At 44.7% G+C, this 17,725-nt stretch overlaps 1 protein-coding gene across 1 annotated transcript in view; it reads left to right on the top strand.

The window, feature by feature from the left end:
• The first annotated feature begins 2,306 nt into the window (after positions 1 to 2,306).
• CDH2 (cadherin 2) overlaps positions 2,307 to 17,725 on the top strand; it is a 114,237-nt gene continuing 98,818 nt past the window's right edge. Inside the window, exons 1-2 of the mRNA XM_030969817.1 lie at positions 2,307 to 2,409; positions 13,146 to 13,257. Of these exons, the coding sequence (XP_030825677.1) occupies positions 2,335 to 2,409; positions 13,146 to 13,257 (187 nt within the window). The 5' untranslated portion in view covers positions 2,307 to 2,334. The remainder of the gene's footprint in view (positions 2,410 to 13,145; positions 13,258 to 17,725) is intronic.

Raw genomic sequence — 17,725 nt, 5'->3', positions numbered from 1 at the left:
ATGCTAATATTTTGCCTACTTATCAGAAAATACAAACAGGAATCCGTTACTCAGGGAAAGTTACTGTTTCATAAGCAAATCCAAGCATTTCTCAGAATTGCTAAAAAGACCGAACACATGGTCCGTCAGGTGCAAAACCGGGAAACTCGTCCTTGTTACAGGATATAAACATCAGCTGTGCCCTTCTTGCTTAGTTTCCCTCAGGCTTTGGCTAAATTTTAATCCAGAAACTCATGACCAGCCGTAGCTTCCTCCTCTCATTGTTCTTCATAACTCTTGGGATCGGTGCAATTGCACGGGCTACAACTTTAAAGAGGGCGCGGGGAGGGAGGGAGTTGGCGGCGGGGGCTGGGGGGGGTGGCTGTTTTGCTAGCTGAGGCCGCCTCTGCTCGGCTGAGTCTCGTTTGGTGTCTCAGCCTTGCAGGTGGCGTCTGCCTCGGCCGGTGCCCGGGCTCTGCTGTGCCCCGCGGAGGCGGCGGGCGGCGCGGCTGCGGCTGCAGGCACGGGCGGGCGGCAGCGCATCCCCGCCGCGGCTCCGGGGCCTTCTCCGCCTCTCTCTCTGCCCTGCCTTGGGTGCGCAGCTGCATCGCAGCTCACGAGTGACCGCTACTTTCAATTCCCAGGCTAATGAAATCAGCATCGTAAAAGCACGTACTTACCCCGCCTTTCCCCGACAATAATACAAAGGCAAATCCGCTGTTTCCTTTCAATACATTGAGCGTGACGGTTTGCGGTATTTTCTAAAGGGGGGGGGGAGGTGTTGGGAAGAGTGTTTTTCTTGCAAGTTCGGGTGTAAAGATGCTTTAAAATAAATAATGCACCATTTTGAATGAACGCTTCATGAGATTGCCTAGGGGCCAATACCTACGAATCCTCCCCTTACTATGTCCCAGCATAGAAGCTCTGATGCATAGACACAAAACAACTTTGCCGACTGTGGGCGAGCGAAAATCCGTGCCAGCTCGGCAAATGACCCAGCACTTGGTACCTGCTTCTGTAACTGTTCGCTCAGCAGCACTCCCCAGCTCCGTTCCGCACGCTGACATTTTTGGACCCGCGGACTGCGGACCCGGCCAAGCTTTGGAAAACATTTGCTAATAAAATTCAGCAGGTAGTTTAGAAAAAGAAATACGGAATGAGGGGACGGAAGGTGGCTAAAGGAAAAAAAAAATGAAAAAACAAGGGGAAAAAAAGACATAAAAAAGAGGAAAGCTAAGCAGTAACAGCTGAGCGGAACTTGCCGAGCCGCCAGCACCGGGCAGGGCCGTCCCACGGCCCCCAGGCTGTGCACCAGCGGCGTCCCAGCAGCTTCTCGCTGCACCGACTGTGCCCCACCGGGCACGGCGGGGACGGGCCCTTCCTTCCCCAGAAAGTTCTCGCCCCCCAAACCATTGCAGTACACCAAGTGGGTGGGTTGGAATTTATTTCGTTCCACCGCTCTGTAGCTGTTGGCGTTGCGGGGTCAACGGGCGCTGCCGCCTGCCCCGCTGCCCCCCGCGCCCGCTCTTCGCGGACCGAGGAGGGGCAGCACTACTCGCAGGCACAGCGGCGATTTTCCCCGGCGCTCACTGTGCCGTGCCGTTCCCATTGGCCGTGCGGCCGGCAGGGAGCGACGGGAGGCGGAGAGGGAGCTGCCAGCAGCAGACAGGCAGGCAGGCAGGCACCGGGCGAGCGCGTAGACAGGCGCACGGCAGGCAGAGGCTGCTGGGTTATTGTTATCATTGTGCTTCGGCGGAGAGCTTTGCCTGCAGGGGGAGGGGTGGAGGGAGGAGAAGAAAGAGGGATAGAGAAAGTGCGGGGCGAGCATGCAGCAGGGCTGGGGCCGGCGAAGGGGCGGTGCTGGTGTGCCTGGGCTGAGGCGCTGAGAGGAGCCGCCCGCCCGAGCTCGCTGGGGGGCACCGGCGGGAGGAGCGAGGCGGGCACGATCCAGGCGTGGGGAAGGCTGCCAGCCGAAGGGAGCCGCCACCGCACCGGCCTCGCAGCAGCAGCGACTACTTTCTTATCTCCCAGCCTTTGTTTGCCCATCCTCCTCCTCCTCCTCTTCCCTGCCCACCCTCTGCACTGCCGAGGGGGCTCGGCCGAGAGACAAGCAGGCTGACCCAGAGCTGAGTTTCACCCATCCTCCGCCCCCCGCGCTCTCTCTCTCTCCGCTGCATCGCTGCCCATGAGCTAGAGCGGCAGCCGGCTCCGGCAGGCGGGGGCAGACGCCGACCGCAGCTCCCGGCAGCTGCCGCTGCCCGACCCTCCCCGCCGCTCCCCTCGCCCCGCTCCTCGGGCTCCAGCCGCGCTCCGGAACTGCTGGGGGCCGCCCTGCCGCCGCCCCTCCTCGCCTCCATGTGCCGGGTAGCGGGAGCGCCGCCGCGGATCCTGCCGCCGCTGGCGCTGATGCTGCTGGCGGCCCTGCAGCAGGTAAGCACCGCCGGCGGGGAGCGGGCCGGGCTGCGGCTCTTTGTTCCCCCGCGGGCGGCGATGCCCGGGGAAGGCGGGAGAGCCGGGGGGAGGGGGGGTAGAGCAGGCAGGCTACGCTTCGTGGTGGGGGGTCTCGGGGAGGGGGTAGGGGAAAGCGGCCCCGCCGCCGGGGTGCCTCGTGGCTGCTCGTGCAGAGCCACCTGCTCGGGGCAGCCCCGCCACCGGGCTCCGCGCCGCGGAGAGGGAGAGAGGGGAGCCCCTGCCCGGGGCCGGCTGAGGAGGAGAGGGTGGTCCCGAGACGCGAGAGGTGATGGGGGCACTGATCCCCCCTCATTCCCGGGAGAGCAGGTGCCGCGGGACGTAGCGGGGGGAGCTGGCTGGTACCCGTGCGCCTGGCAGGAGCACGGGAGCGCGGCCCCGCCGCGGGCGCGGGGGACAAACTACCGGAGTGGGGGACGGAGCGAACATTCCCCCCTCCGTCCTGCGTGATGAAGGGCGGGCTGTGATGCCAGAGAGGTGCGGGGTAGAGAGCAGCCCCCGCTCCTCGGCTACCCCCAGCTTCCTCACCCGCTAATCCTTTCTCCGGGAAGAATTTAATCAGCCTCCGCCTGGGCGCTGAGCTTCCCCACCCCCTGCCGCTAACGGGAATTTCCACTGGGACGGGCTCGGGCCCCGAAGTGTTTAATTTATTATTATGAAAGTCCTGCTGCTGCCTCCCCCCGGCGGCCTTGCCGGGGCGCTCCGGGCGGCTGACTGACGGGGTCCCGGGCAGGTGGTCGCGGGGCAGCGCCGGGCACCGCTAGCCGCGCTGTGCTCCCAGCGGGCTGCAGAAAGTGGAGGTCTGGGGCGAGAGGGGAGTCACCGGGAGAATGTGGGGAGGACAAAATGGATCCCGTTGGGGCAGCAGGGGCAGTGCCCGCGGGGTGATGATTGGGGTCCCCTCGGGCGGCGAGGAGTGTGCGAAGCGGCAGCGGAGCTGGGGTACCCGGTGGGTTCCCCGTTCGTTTTGTGCTCGCTGAGCTCGTATCCGGCGCGGCGCCGGGGGTGGAGAGGGCGGTAAGTCCGAGGGACAGATGGCGCAGATCATCGCCTCTTAATGGTATTTACGATTGGGGCATTTCTGTCGGGCCGGGGGAGCGGGTTGAGGCGAGGCCGGGGTGCCGGGGTGGGCAGGGCGCCCTCCCGCCGCGCCCGCAGCGGCTGGCGCCGGGCAGGGGGAGGCTGCAGGCGCAGCCACTGTCCATGGTGCGGCCCCGCTGCCTCCGCCGCACCGGGGCGGGAGGAGCCCGCCCGGCCTCCCGGTTCCTCTCCGCTTCTCCGTCTCTCTGACGCTCCTGTCCCCTCACGGGGTCCCCGGCCAGTTGAGTCCTTCACGCAGTTTTTGAGGCGCTCTCAGGGACTGATGACTTGCGCCAGGAGAGCGAGGTGCTGAAACGCCGCTCCACGGCAGCCGGGGATTTTCCCTTGAGTCCTAGGAGGACGCGCGGCGGGGTGGCTGGCGCGACACGGGAGCGTCCGGCTGAGCATGAGCGGCTGCATGTGATAGCAGACACCCTGTTCAGAAACTTGTGTGTGCCACTTACCGGCTGTTGTTGTGTTGGGTTGGTTTTTTTTGTGTGTGTGGTTTTTTTTTAAGTCCTTATGTGCTGTTTACTGTATGTGCTTTCAGTTCTGTTTAGTCTTTCTATCTCAATAAATCTTTAAAGCACAAAATCTGCAGTCAGCTTTTATTCCATCTTCTTTTTTTTTTTTTTCTTCTTACCCAAGGCAGGTTTGAAATTGACGCACAGGCTATGAATTAAGGACAGGAACTAGCCGTGTTGCTTTTATATATCACTTAGTGTCACTGGCCCGTTATGGTTGGGGAATCCAATTTCCCCCTTGTTTGGGTATCCATTAAATCAGGTTAGGGTTGGTTTTTAATAGCGTGTAACAAAATTGGAACTTGAGGATGAAATCAGATTTACAGACCTATATCTGTACAACACTTTCATTTTAAGAGCTCTTTTTTTCCTCCTCCCTTCTTCCATCATGCATACTGCCAGAACCTTCACCAGCTAGGTGCATTGCTAACTTTTTCCCCTGTTGTCACACCTACTACTTTTGGTTTGTAGGAGGTTATTTGTATTGGGTTCTTCTGAAATGTTGAACCTTTTCACTCAGTTTTTCCTCTCTGCAGCATCACATCTATCTACCTTTATTTTCTACAGTATTAACCAGTTTGTTATTTGTTAGTGGTAGAGAAAAGCTGTCATTATGGAATTACTTGAAAAATTGTAACTGGAGCCAGATTTTAAGGGCAGATCTGTGGATGTTGTTTATATACAGGAAATATGGCTTAAGAGTTTTGGCAGTGTGTAACCTGCACAAGAAAGAAGGGAATGAAAACTGCACTGTTTTGCTGGTTAGCATATCAGTATGAGTCTGGGAGTATTACATGAAAAAAATCCTGACAGAAGATAGGATGAAAGGAGTGAATCTTGTTTTTCTGGCTAAGTCAACAATTCCAATCCAGCGAAGGAATGGGAAAGCCAGTATGAGTTTACAGGAATGAGACTACTATTAGAAATAAACTGGAACACAAATTAGAAATGAAGTGCTCAAAAAGGAAATATATTTCTTTAAATATAAGCTGATTGAATCACTACATGGATGTTGTCTGTTTCTAAATCAAAAGCAAGTAAACAATAAAGCAGTTTTTGGAGGCTTTTGAGCTTAGGTGACTGGTTTGAATTCAAATTATGATGACAGAGGACGTAAGTTATTACCCTCTGCAGGCAATTTTGGTCTTATTCCAGGTCTTAGCAAATGTATCCAGGTGATAAAGCCACTACCCTAAATGACACTCCTGTTAAGCTGCCTCAGCTGAGAATCCAGCAATGGCATTTCTTGCCAGCTCTACCCCTCTAGTAATTACCCCCAGTAGCAGTAGTCTCTGGCAGAAATGGGGTGAGGAATATTAATGTAGTTTTGTGTAGAAACAAGCGGGATCCCCTATTGTGGGTAAATCTTCTGTGTCTCACAATATACCTGTGTCTTAGACTTATTTTTTTTTTATCTGTATAAGCATGAGTTTTATAGTGTCTCTGATAAATCACTTCATTAACAGACACCAACACCATTCAAAGTACACTGAATGTAGTGAATTGAAGGCGTTTTGTAACACATTCATAAGCCCCTTACCAGAGTAGTTACATGGAGTATCTCAGGCTTTTTCGGTGTAGATCTTCGTGGTCTGGTTTTGTTTTGTCTTCAAAGATTCCATTGGAAAAGTTAAATGTGGCAGGGTATTGCAGCAGAGAGCTCTCCAATCCTTGTCCGTCTCTCTAAGTGATAGTAATAACACTGACACGTCCTCAAAATTCAGATAATTGCAGAGCTGAATTTCCTTGAATATTAAACTGAATATATTATTTAAATATATTTTGTTAAAATACTTTTTTTAAAAAAACTCCTTTTTACATCTATTATCGGACAGATACAATTGTGTAATTCAGTGAATTTTTTGAATTTAAGTCATTGGTTGACAGAACAGGAGATAATCAGAGTTTTTTTAATAAACAAAATGATCTGGGCAGATATTCTAGCAAGCTCAGAAATACATACTCTGCTTATGTACCAGAGGGCATATTCTTATGTTGTCGATCTATGTATTTTTAATACATGTGTGTTTTCTAGAGAGCCTTCTACTGCTCTCTCTCGTCCTGAGTAGTACTGCTACCTAGGCATGCAGCTCAGTGTGCTGGAAAGATGAATGTATAGTTTTGATACCACCTTTTAAAATCTTTCCCAAAATTATCATATTTTTGACCTACATCTAGTCAAGAGTGTGTAATTCAAAAACTTCCTTTTATTTTTCTTTCTGTTTCTAGAAGTTGAAGGACCTCCCAGAAACGTCATTGGAAGAACCCTGTCATGTTGTATCTTACTTGGTTTCATTGATGCTTTTATACCAATAATGTATTTTATTACTTCTTTTAATAACTGAGCACTAACACATGAGACAGTTTAGTTGTGACAGAACTGCGTGTTTATGTTTAAAAATAGCTTGAGGAAGCTGTGAGTAAAGTTATTTTTACTCAATACAGACACTATTGAGTAAGGGACTTGTCATGTGGTAAGGAAGAGGAATTTTTGAATGGCTTTTCCTGCTTAACAAAATCATTTACCAGTTAAACTCTCTGTTTCTCATTGGTTTTGTGTTTTTTTAGGTTAACAAAAAAGTTCAGAAAGCTTGCAGTAGTTTCAGTAGTTACCAGCATTCCCATTAGGATGAGAGCGTAACTTAATTCAAACAATGTACACACACAAAGCACAAGTCTGTTCCCAAAGGCTGTGCAATCTCTAATGTTCCCTGGAATTTTTTACTTTAAATTCTTGTTATAAAGGGTAAGAGGAACTCATAGTGGCCTTATGGAATAGCCTGTGTGCTTCCATTAACCCAGTAGCACCAGTTGTGTGTAAGGTTCAGTGAGAGAGATGGCAGAATAAGCTGATGATCTGATAAGGATCATAGAGTCCAGCTCCTGGCCATCCATGCACAGCAGCATCCCCAAGAGTCTCTCCATGTGCCTGAGACCATTGTCCAAACTTTGGGTGGAGAATAATGAAGGCAAAAAGAATACTTGACATCCTTTGCAGGAGCAGTGGTAAAGCACTTCTCACCTGCCACTGACTGAGACTCTCTTGTTGGCCAGTGGTGGCATACAGTGAGGTGAAACCTGAGAGGAAAGAAATACACATTATTGCAGGGTGAGTTTAAGGAAGATCTGTATTTTCCTCAAGTGCATTTGTGGTTTGTGAGTGAGCTGAGAGGGACCTTCTTCACCTGGGTGTTGAACCATGTTGCTGTTCACCTTGACAGGTATATAATCCAAGTGTGCATGATTCATCATTTGATTTGATCCTGCACTTCTTGCTGAAAGATCATGGGAACTCTATCTGAATAAAGAAGGGAAATTAGGCTATTTTTAAATGACTTATGAAAACAGATACAGTATCAGCAGCTTCCAAGATGGGAGGTGATTCGCTGCCAAATCTTTTCAGCATTTCACTTAAAGTAGTCGGTTTTAGTCAGTATTCGTATATTTAATTAAATACCATGTTTCCAAAAAGTGTGTTTATCCTCTCCTCTAGGCACTCCTTGACATATTTAAAAAATATATTTTTACCAAGACTCCTCTAGGGACTCTCCCATTCCTTATAATTAGCGTATAATTATCACCCAGCAGCTGAAGACATAGTTAAATTTTGTGATCCCCCCAAAAGAGGCCTTTCAAGGCCTCCCCCAAAGGTCAGAAAAATGCAACATCCTTCTGTATAGAGTAGCAGCAGTTTTATGGGCTGAGATGTTCAGTGTGAGCAATGCAATGGCTATTACCAAATCAGAGAGATGTCATTTCTTGTGGAGAAATTAGAATGTGTGGTCAACTACAGGATCATTTTTTAAAGTTATTAAAACATTTATTAAAACTTAGACATACAGACATTTTAAGATAGCCTTCTCTGAGCTGTGGCTTACCTGAGGAACCATGTGTTTTGGAAGAAGCAGCCGCTCCCATGTTCTCCTAGTTGAGGGAGGGCGAAAATCCAGACTTGGATCATGGGTTTGAGCTATGTGGAGTATACTAAATAACTGTCTTAATTTTTAGTAGAGCAAATGAATATTGTCTCTCATTTGGGGTTAACAGGATAGGCTGTGAACGGGGTTTGTAAAACTGAGGGATGAACAGATGCAGAGCAGGGCTTGGTGGTGCTGGTGGATGAGAGGCTGGACATGACCAGGGAGAGAGACTTTTTACACGTAGATAGGATAAGGAGGAATGGCTACAAACTGAAAAACAGTAGGTTGAGATTAGTTAGTCCTCACTGAGAGGGTGTTAAGGCGTTGGAGCCAGTTGCCCAGAGAAGCTGTAAATGCCCCATCCCTGGAAGTGTTCAAGGCCAGGTTGGGTGGGGCTTAGAGCAAGTCTCACTGGTTTAGTGGAAGATGTCCCTGCCCATGGGCAGGAAGGGTGGAAATTGATGACTTGCACAGCCCCTTCAAACTCAAGGCTTTGTATGGTTCTATGAACCTTTGGTGGTTTAAGGCAACTTACTTTAAACCAGACAGTAGCATAAAAGTTGTGGATTCTCTTAATTTGCGAAGGTGCTTGAGAGCTCTAAGTGTTGGTTTAAGAAATTGAATTTTCTGATCTAAAATCTTGTGGTTTACAAAGTAGACCAGTGATGAGAAGTGAAGATGGTGTAACGAAAGCCCTTTCGCTGTAACTGAATGACCTCTGGGAGGATGTGGCCTGGCACCCACTTTCGAAGCTTTTGGCCTCCAGAACAATTTGAATGAAAGGCACTTTTCTTTTTCTCTAGTTGCACTCTATGGTGGAAAACAAATTGTACTTGACTACTTTTGCTGAAGTACTGAGTACTGTGAGAGTATAAACTGTTGGCAGCTTTGGTTGCAGCAAGTTGGGGATTTAAGAGAGTTGCTGAACATTTTGAATTCTAGTATCTAAAGCTTTTCGGATATGTTTCTGTCATCCAGGGTATCTTTCTTATGCCTTATGACAGTAAATAGAAACTAGTTACTAAATAATACCACCTCGTGCAGCATATCCTCTTGTTAGATAATGTCTGTACACAAAACTAAAAATGGACAGAACAATCTCTAGTTTTTAGAGTTCTCTAGAACCTAAGTTGCAAGTGAGTATTGGGTATCATCCTGGCTTTTAAATTAATGAAGAAACACCCAGTCTTTAAACACAGTCACAAATGTTTCTGTGATCTGTGCTTAAGTTGAATATTACCGTGGTAGTTGTAAATGAATATTGGTATTAAGGAGGAAGAGCTTGAATACCCCATTCTTGCTTCATCATACATATAATTATGTCAGACATTGTTTTGAACTTCACACAGTAATGTCCTATGAATTGGCTAGACTTGGCAACTGGTAACTGTACTGTGTTCAATTATACTGTGTAGTATGATATTTTCTTTGACACATACCCCACTTGGTTTCTCATTTTACTACCTAGGCTTCTTTTCCTATGGGACTAAGTTACAATGATTATAAAAGAAAGCAGTCTTCCAAAAACAACTTGCCTTGCATTTTGTTAAAATTGTTGTTAAGAAATCTTGTGTAGTAGTACGCGTAGATGTAAAGTAAAAGACACTTGGATATTTCAGATTGATAGCTACTACTGAACTCCAGTGGTGTATGGTGTATGCAGAGAAGGTGGTGAGATTACATTTTGAAATACTGTTTCTTTAAATGGATATTTCCAGATATTTGGAATTTTAAATGTGTCCGCTTCTTAAAAACAATGGAAATTGGTTATGAGTCCAGATCTGTGAGTACTAGTGAAGAAATTCTGCCTGGCTCAGTGCTTGTTTCAGTTAGAAACTTTTCAAAACTTGGAGGCCTGTTTTGTTGGAAGACTTTTACTGGTGGTATTAAGAAAAAGATGTAAATGCAAATCCCTTAGAATTATACACTTGAAATTGTAAACAGGTTGTTAATGGTATTTTTGGTTTGAGTTTTTTTTTGGTGGGTTGTTTTTTTTTTTTTTTAATCTAGCTAGAATATAGCTTTGGAATTAAACCACAGTTTTCATATCTAGAGATGAAACTAAAGTAACAGAGGAGCAGGATGTCAAAACTGCAGGCTTAACTGCCTAACTATATCAAAATGGTGAATTCTTTTAATTGATTGAATAACAGTTTTGACAGAAGACTTCTAATTTACATCATGTTGCTTCATAATTGCCATTTTCCTGTTGAATTTGTATTTGAGATCTACAGTACTGAGTTTATATGCATGATCTGATACCATGTATGACTATCTCTAGCATCTGGAGATGGTAATGCTTATCACTCATTTAGCAGTTAAAAATGGCTAAACAAGTCATAAAGGATGAGGAAAGCAGAATAGTTTTTTAGAAGTAATTTTATTTTGCTGTCGCGAAGTCTGGTAGTACTTGAGACGAGAATTTTTCAAGTGCTGAGCTTGTTTAAAGCTTTGTGACTCCACTGAGCAGGTTTTATGTGGGTACAAGCTAAGGTAATTGCTTTCTGTCTTAAAAAGATGGGATTTTTTAAAGGAGTGTCCTTCTGCGGATGAATGTACAAGTAATATTATCTTAAATTTGAAAGTGTCTTGGGAATTGTACTAATCACACAAGATCCTGTAAATTATAATAATGTGTCCCATAATCTTTGCTAGCTTTCGCCTTTTGCCCCAGATAAGGGGATAAAAATATTTCAGCATCCTTCTTTTCTTAGAGTTAAAATGGTTTAAGTCTTGCAGTACTCTTAGGCTGAACTTAATGTGACCCAGTGTGTCTGAAGTTGCAACTTCTACTTAATTCAGAATGCTTAACACAGGGCGATTAAGAATTGCTGAAAATTCGAATTCTTCCTTCCCTTGTGTTTTTATTCTGAAACAATCTTTACAAAGGGCTGTTTTTGGAGAGCAGAGTACAGTCTTTTGTTTCTGGATAAAATTGATGGCTGCAAATGAAAGAATAAAGAAGGCTCTCTATTCATGTTCCCCAGCCTTTGTTTCAGTGGGCATTGTTTCAGTTTATAAGAGCTGTTTAGTACATATAGATTACTGGAAAGGCTGAAAGATTCCCAAACACATCAGTGCAGTCTTGTTAAAAATCCTGCTATCTCCTCAGCTGCCCAGCCAGTAGCTCTTGGTTTCAAAGATACCTTGGAAGACTTTTACTTCCTTTTCTACCACATTACTTTGAAGTTACCTTTTCTGCAGAAGTTTAAATGAGTCTTACTATTTTTCTTTCAAATTATGGAAACCTCATCAAACCTGTGATTTGAGTTCTAAAGCTGAGGACAGTGGCTGGTTAAAATTTTAGTTATTTTTGATTTGCCATGTTTTTATCTTAAAAACTCAATATATAAATAGACTGTTGGCACATAGCTACACATCTTGGTTCCAGTTTTGTAAGGAACATAGTTCTGTGGTAGCTAAACTGTTGCTTTATTTGCTTTCTCTTTAGGGTCTCCATATAAACATCATAAACTACTTAAGCAATTGTACACAGGTGAGATACCCATGTAGATCTTAAGTCATAACAGTTTAAGTTAATCTGAGACTTGATAATTACAAGTTCTCTTACTGAGGGCATACCTGGATAGTGCATTAACTTGCAAGTTAGTAAATTTTAAATTTTTTTTGGTTTTGCTAGTGTCAGTGTTGGGCTGCACAGTTAGAATGCTGTTGGTGTAAATGCAATGCAATGAGTTACAGATGCCTCCTTGTATTAGTGATAAAGCTGGTCCAACAGGGCTTGACGTGCTGGGTTTGGCCATGTTTGTCAGTGGAGAGATTTCACTTCCACCAAGTCCCTTTTCCCTGAGTAAACCCCTGTAGTTTGAGGTGCTTCTGTCCCACCTCTGCTTTAATGCTCTCTTTCCCTGAGGTTAGTAGGGTGAATGGGTGGAACACCATCATCTCCTCTTTCTCCCTCCCTTTTTTATTTTTTCCTGTAGGGCTTTCTTTGCAAGATGCAGGGATGCTTACGTGGCCTTGAGTCGGTCTGCTTGATGGAAGCCCATCTGGAAAGCAAACAGGAAAATCTAATTTAAGTCTTGATCAGATTTAAGTATGATATAATCACACAGTTGCTTGTGCTGTCCAAGACCATATACTACATCTGGGCATGCATGTGGATAGGCCCTTGTTTGGCATGTTTCAGATTGTGTGGGAGCTGTCATGATTTCTTGGCTATATCTCAGTCCCAGGCTGCAGTGGGAGCTGACCTCTCTGCTGTGTAGTGTGAAAGGGGTTTGCCAATGTAGCCACATGTAAGGTGGGCCATTGTCTTGCACAGTACTAAAAAGAGACAAAACCAATCCACTGAAAAGAAATCTTAGTCCTTTGCCACAGAAAATTTTTGGTTTTGGTTTTTTTTCCAAATAGGCAACAAGCTGTCCTGGAAAATAGCTTTGCTACCAGAAGTATTTTATGAACATGGAAGACTATGGAACAAACAAGTTTCCAAATGCTGTATTATATTTCTTAATAGAAAGGCATTTATGAAACTCTTTTAAGAATGTGATTTGAGGGTAAACTTTTTTAATAAGTGAGAGAACAAACAGTTTCAGTGGCTCAGCTCTTCCATTGTGCAAATTTAATGAGCTTCTCTCCTTTTAACTTAATGCCCCTTTGAAATAGGAGTTGCATTGGAAACATTTGGCTTTATATGGTATCTGTTTGAACACTAACACAAATGTAAGTTCTGTTAAGTTATTGCAAATGTAACATTTTGTCTGAGTTTACTGAGTTCTGGTGCACCCTCACTTAGAAATATTCTATATAAAGCATTTTACACCAGTGGTTGAAATGATCACTTTCAAGCAATCTGGCTGTGAAAAAGTTGAGATGTGTTTTGTGCAACATTTATTTCCAGAGGAAGGAATGTTTTTGTTCCCTTTATGATTCCCCTTTAGTCTAGATGTCTGGTTTAGTGGAAATGTTCAGTTGTCAGAAGAATCAAGATGGTGTATTATTTAGATCTTACCAGACAAGTGGGATTTGTTCCTTCCATTCCAGTTATCAGAAGGATTAACCCTTTGCCCTCGCAGACCTAATTGCAGTTGTTCCGAAACAAAGATTCTGCTTGTACAAGACAGCAGCAAAGTGTAGTATGTGCCAACTGGAATGTTTCTCTGGTGAATGTGGGTTGCAAGTATTACATACATTTTGTCTTGTGTTTCAGGCACCGATAAAAGCAACCTGTGAAGATTTGTCATGCAAGACTGGATTTCCTGAAGATGTTCACAGTGCCGTAGTCTCAAGGAGTGTACATGGAGGACAGCCTCTTCTCAATGGTACTGTTAGAAAACATATTTTGAACTTTTTATTTCTTCTAGTTGTAGCCATAAGTTGTAGCCACTCTGGAGCATTTTCATCCTTAAATAGGACACAGACTCTTTCAGGAGAGAACATCGGCTGCTCTGTGATTATTTCTTGATCACTATCATAGGACTTGGAAAATCAGTTGGCATTAGTGGCAGCACATGCACCTCTGACTGTAATTTGAGAACACTGAGTGTTGCAATACTTCCCATTATTATCCTCTAATTCTTGGCACAGCATTCACACTGACGTTTCTTACTACACTACCATTGACAGTGTGTATGCCATTAGTCTGTACTTACAGCCCATGTATGTATGAGGAAGTAAATTTTCTTTTTGCTTTACCTCTCATAGAAGAACTGCAGTTACACCCAGTGCTAGTGCTCATGTTAGTGCAGAGATAGTTCCCTTACTGCCTTTTCATGGCAATCTGAGGAGAGACACCAATAGGAAGCAAGTAGTGGGATGGGCAGCAACACGAGAGAGTGTTTGTCTGTGAGCCCCTGGTCAGTGACCGCAGCGCTGCAGGCTCTGTGAGGAGGCGTGCCAGGAGAGGCAGGACCGTGCCAGGGCTGTCTCAGGGACAGTGCACTGCTCTCTCATCTTGGCACCTACCTGCATCCAAATGGCACAGTGCCCAGGCTGGGGATGGCCTGCTCGGTGAGCGCAAGCCCTTTCCTCCGCAAGGGATGCCCTGCAGTCAGCACACCTGCCCAGGTTTGTCCAGGTTGGGAATTCAGTTCACTGTTCTTTTTGTGTCTCTATTTTGCAGGGATAGAGTATGACAAAAAGGCAGATGCTCTGAATGTTTCCTAGATTTTCAAGCCAGTTAAGTTTCAGTATACAAGCTTGCAGAAGTACAATGTTTTTTAAAATTTGCATTAATTTGGTTTTTTCTGAACCGCTAACATAATTTTTTTAATCTAATTTGGAAATTGTGGAACTAAGAACATCAGTTTTAGACAGTTTCAAATACAGCTTAAATAAGGACTAATTTAATTTAATTTGTTGTTTCTTTCACATATAAATTTGGCTACACAGTTCAAGACATTTAAATGAAAAAAATTCTAATGAATCTGCAAAACAAATGAAGTAGAAGCTGTAGTCTTGATTTTACATGCTGTATGTAGCAGTCTCTCGTTAATTATATTTTACAGACCTGTTTTGTGCTTTTTTAGAAGTATAATGGAAACTTGAATGCAGGATGAATTGATTAGCTTTAGTGTATTTAAACTTGAGTTATTAAAGCTTTCTCCATTCAGTTTCAAGAAAGTATATTCTACCAGCACAGACTTTTCTTTTATTAAAAGATGGCTTAGAAATTTATTCATTGAAGTAAATATTCTGCCAATTGAGAAAATAATAAAGAGGAAAGAGAATATTCCTCACTTTTCCACCAAATGGGAGTTAATAGAAGGCTCTCCTATATACTCCTGTAATAGACATCAGCATGAGAATTCCTTGGTATGTGATGAGCACAGGCAGGGTGCAGAAACACGGATGCAGAGCACAGCAGCCAAATGCTTTCCAAAGGTGCCGCTTTGAAAGCACCAAATGTTTATTACAGGTTAACTGTCCTACCATCAGTTCCTCTTGAAATGGAGATCACACAGGTTTTGAGATCTATCCTGATCTGTGGAAGTTTTCTTTACTCTCTATGGAATCAAGGCTATTTCTGCAGTTTTTCCCTTTTCCCACCAGTTAGGAACCACAGTAGACTGGGCACTAATTGTCTGTTGTCGTTGCTCATGCAAACCTGATGATTATGTCTTACCAGCTTTAACTGAGTCTGTACTAGTAACATAGGATGACAAACTGACTTCCTGTCTCATTATTCATCCCAGTCCCACAGTCCCTTCCCTTGCTTCTCAGAAGTGAGTGAAGCATGACTGTTGGTTTGTCCTTGAATGGTATTAAAATGCATAACATTTTAGGGAAGTAAGAATTGGAAACACTGTATGAAGCAAACAGTATGTATCACATCATATCAGCTGGTTGAAAAATGACCTGGGGGAGTCTTTTTCCTACTACCGTTTCCTCAACTGAATTACTGCAGTGGTTAATTCTTTTGAAAATTTTGACATGCTTAAAAGCATATAATTTGCTGGTTACACATAAACATACAGTCCATCATTGCATAGCTTTGACTTAAATTTAATTACACTGTCATTTTGAAATACTATTGTTGTCAAAAGCCTATTTTCTGGTTATTAAACTAGATTCAGATGATGCTGGAAGTTAAGTATAGTTGCATGACATTTGCTTCGTAGGGATAATCATGTGCCTGATTCTGATCTTGGCCGCCTCGCCTATCTAAATGCATGGAATTATTTAAGTTGGAAAAGACCTCTAAAACCATAAAGTCAATCCATTAATTCAGCACTGCCAAGTTTACCACTAAACCACGTCCCTAAGCACTACATCTGCATGTCCTTTAAATACCTCCTGAGATGGTGACTCCAACAATTTCCTGGGCAGTCTGTTCTGATGCTTGCCGACCTTTTTGCAGAAGAAATTCTTCCTAATATCCAATCTAAACCTTCCTGATGGATGGTGATGCCACTTTTTCTTGTCCTAGCACTTTTTTCTGGAAGAAACTACCAACCCCCACCTCATTACAACCTGCTTTCAGGTAGTTGTAGAGAGCAATAAGGTAATACAATTGGCCTTGATCATCTGTATTACCTTCTTGCCCTCCAGTAGATCAGCATTCCTGCCCAGCTGAGGTGCACTTAATCCCCTCCTCCCCATCATGGATAAAGATACTGAACAGGACAGGCCCCAGCAGTCAGCCCTGGGGAGCACCACTGGTGCCAGCTGGATGTAATTCCATTTTCCACCGCTCCCTGGGCCTGGCTTGTCTGGACAATTTTTGGGTTTTTACCCAGTGAACACTGCATCTATCCAAGCTGTGAGCAGGCAGTTTCTCCAGGAGAATACTGTGGTAATGGGTGTCAGAGGCTTTTCTAAAGTGTTAGTGGACAACATCTGCAGCCTTCCACTCATCCATTAAGTGGGTTACTCTGTCATAACAGGAGATCAGGTAAATCTAGCAACACCTGGCTTTCATGAACTCAGGCTGGCTGGGCCTGATCTCCTGGTTGTCCTGTGGGTGCTGCATGGTAGCACTCAAGGTGATCTGCTCCATGTCCTTCCCCAGCCCCTAAGTCAGGCTGACAGTCCTGTAGCTCTGCAGATCCTCCTTCCAGCTTGTAGCTGTGCATCCAGTTCACTCACCTCTGGTCAACTGTGACCTCCCTGGTCATCCAGGACTGCTGATAAACGATGGAAAGTGGCTTGCTGAGCACTTCTGCCAGCTCCTTCAGTACCTTTGTGTGGATCCCATCTGTCTCCATAGACTTGTGTGTGTCTAAGTGATGCAGCAAGTCACTGAGAATTTCTCCTTGTGTTATGGGAGCTTTACTCTGCTCCCTGTTCCAGTCTTCTAGCTCAGGGGCGGGGTACCCGAAGAAGAACAGCTGACTGGACCACGGCAAAGCAGGTACCAAGTACCTTAACCTTTTCCTCATCCTTTGTCCCTATTTTTCTACTCATATTTGATAGAAGATGGAGATTCTTCTTAGCCCTCCTTTTTCCTAGAAAGATTGCTTTTAAAAATTGTCTTTTTATAGTAATCTGTCATCAGATTATGTTCTGGAGTTCTGGGGCTTCTAATTTTCTCCCTGTATAACCTTGCGATATCCTTGTAGATACTTACACTAGTTTCTGTATGTTTTAGAGATGAAGGCTTTCATTTTCTTTGGTTTTGCGCATTGATACCACCAGCACAGAGGCTTTATGGACGTCTCGGATATCTACTGAGTAATCTGACCCTAACTTGATGCTTTCTTGACAACTTCCACATGTTTATCATCTGTCTTGTTTATTTGCTTTTTTCTAGTACATTGGAGGAAGCTTCTCTTAAATTCTTTGGCTTCTGTCTTACCAAAACTTAAATAAAATTAGAATTATCATATGACTTGTTGGTTCCCCCCTCCCCATTCAATTTGTTACAGTAGCATAGGATATTCTAAGAAATTTTCTTGCACTGCACTGTACTGTATCTTTTTTGGAGAGGTTTTTTTTTTTTTTCCACCGTGTTTGGGTGGTACTTGTTTTTGATGGAGGATTGGACTTGTTTCCATTGCATTTTAGAATAATTCATAATGGCTTTGTTAATTCTTATGGCTAGGACATTATGACAGCATCTACTTATTTTTCCTTTTTGACATGAGGACATGAGAGGCAACTACACAATCAGTTCTTGTCCAGGTGTTCAGTTGTCCCAGTACATGAAAAATTGGTGGAACAATATATATTCAGCATAACTTAAATTGGAAAAGGGAAAAAATGCTTCATATTTATTAATGGGGGGTGTGGGGGAAGAGACTGAGAGCTGCCCTTTTTGCCCTTGGTTTCAGGATGAGGAAATGGAGAAGA

Source organism: Camarhynchus parvulus, chromosome 2, assembly GCF_901933205.1.
Source record: "Camarhynchus parvulus chromosome 2, STF_HiC, whole genome shotgun sequence".
Classification (NCBI taxonomy): Eukaryota; Metazoa; Chordata; class Aves; order Passeriformes; family Thraupidae; genus Camarhynchus; species Camarhynchus parvulus.
Note: the sequence above shows the minus strand (reverse complement) of the source record. Positions and strands in the feature narration are given on the sequence as shown.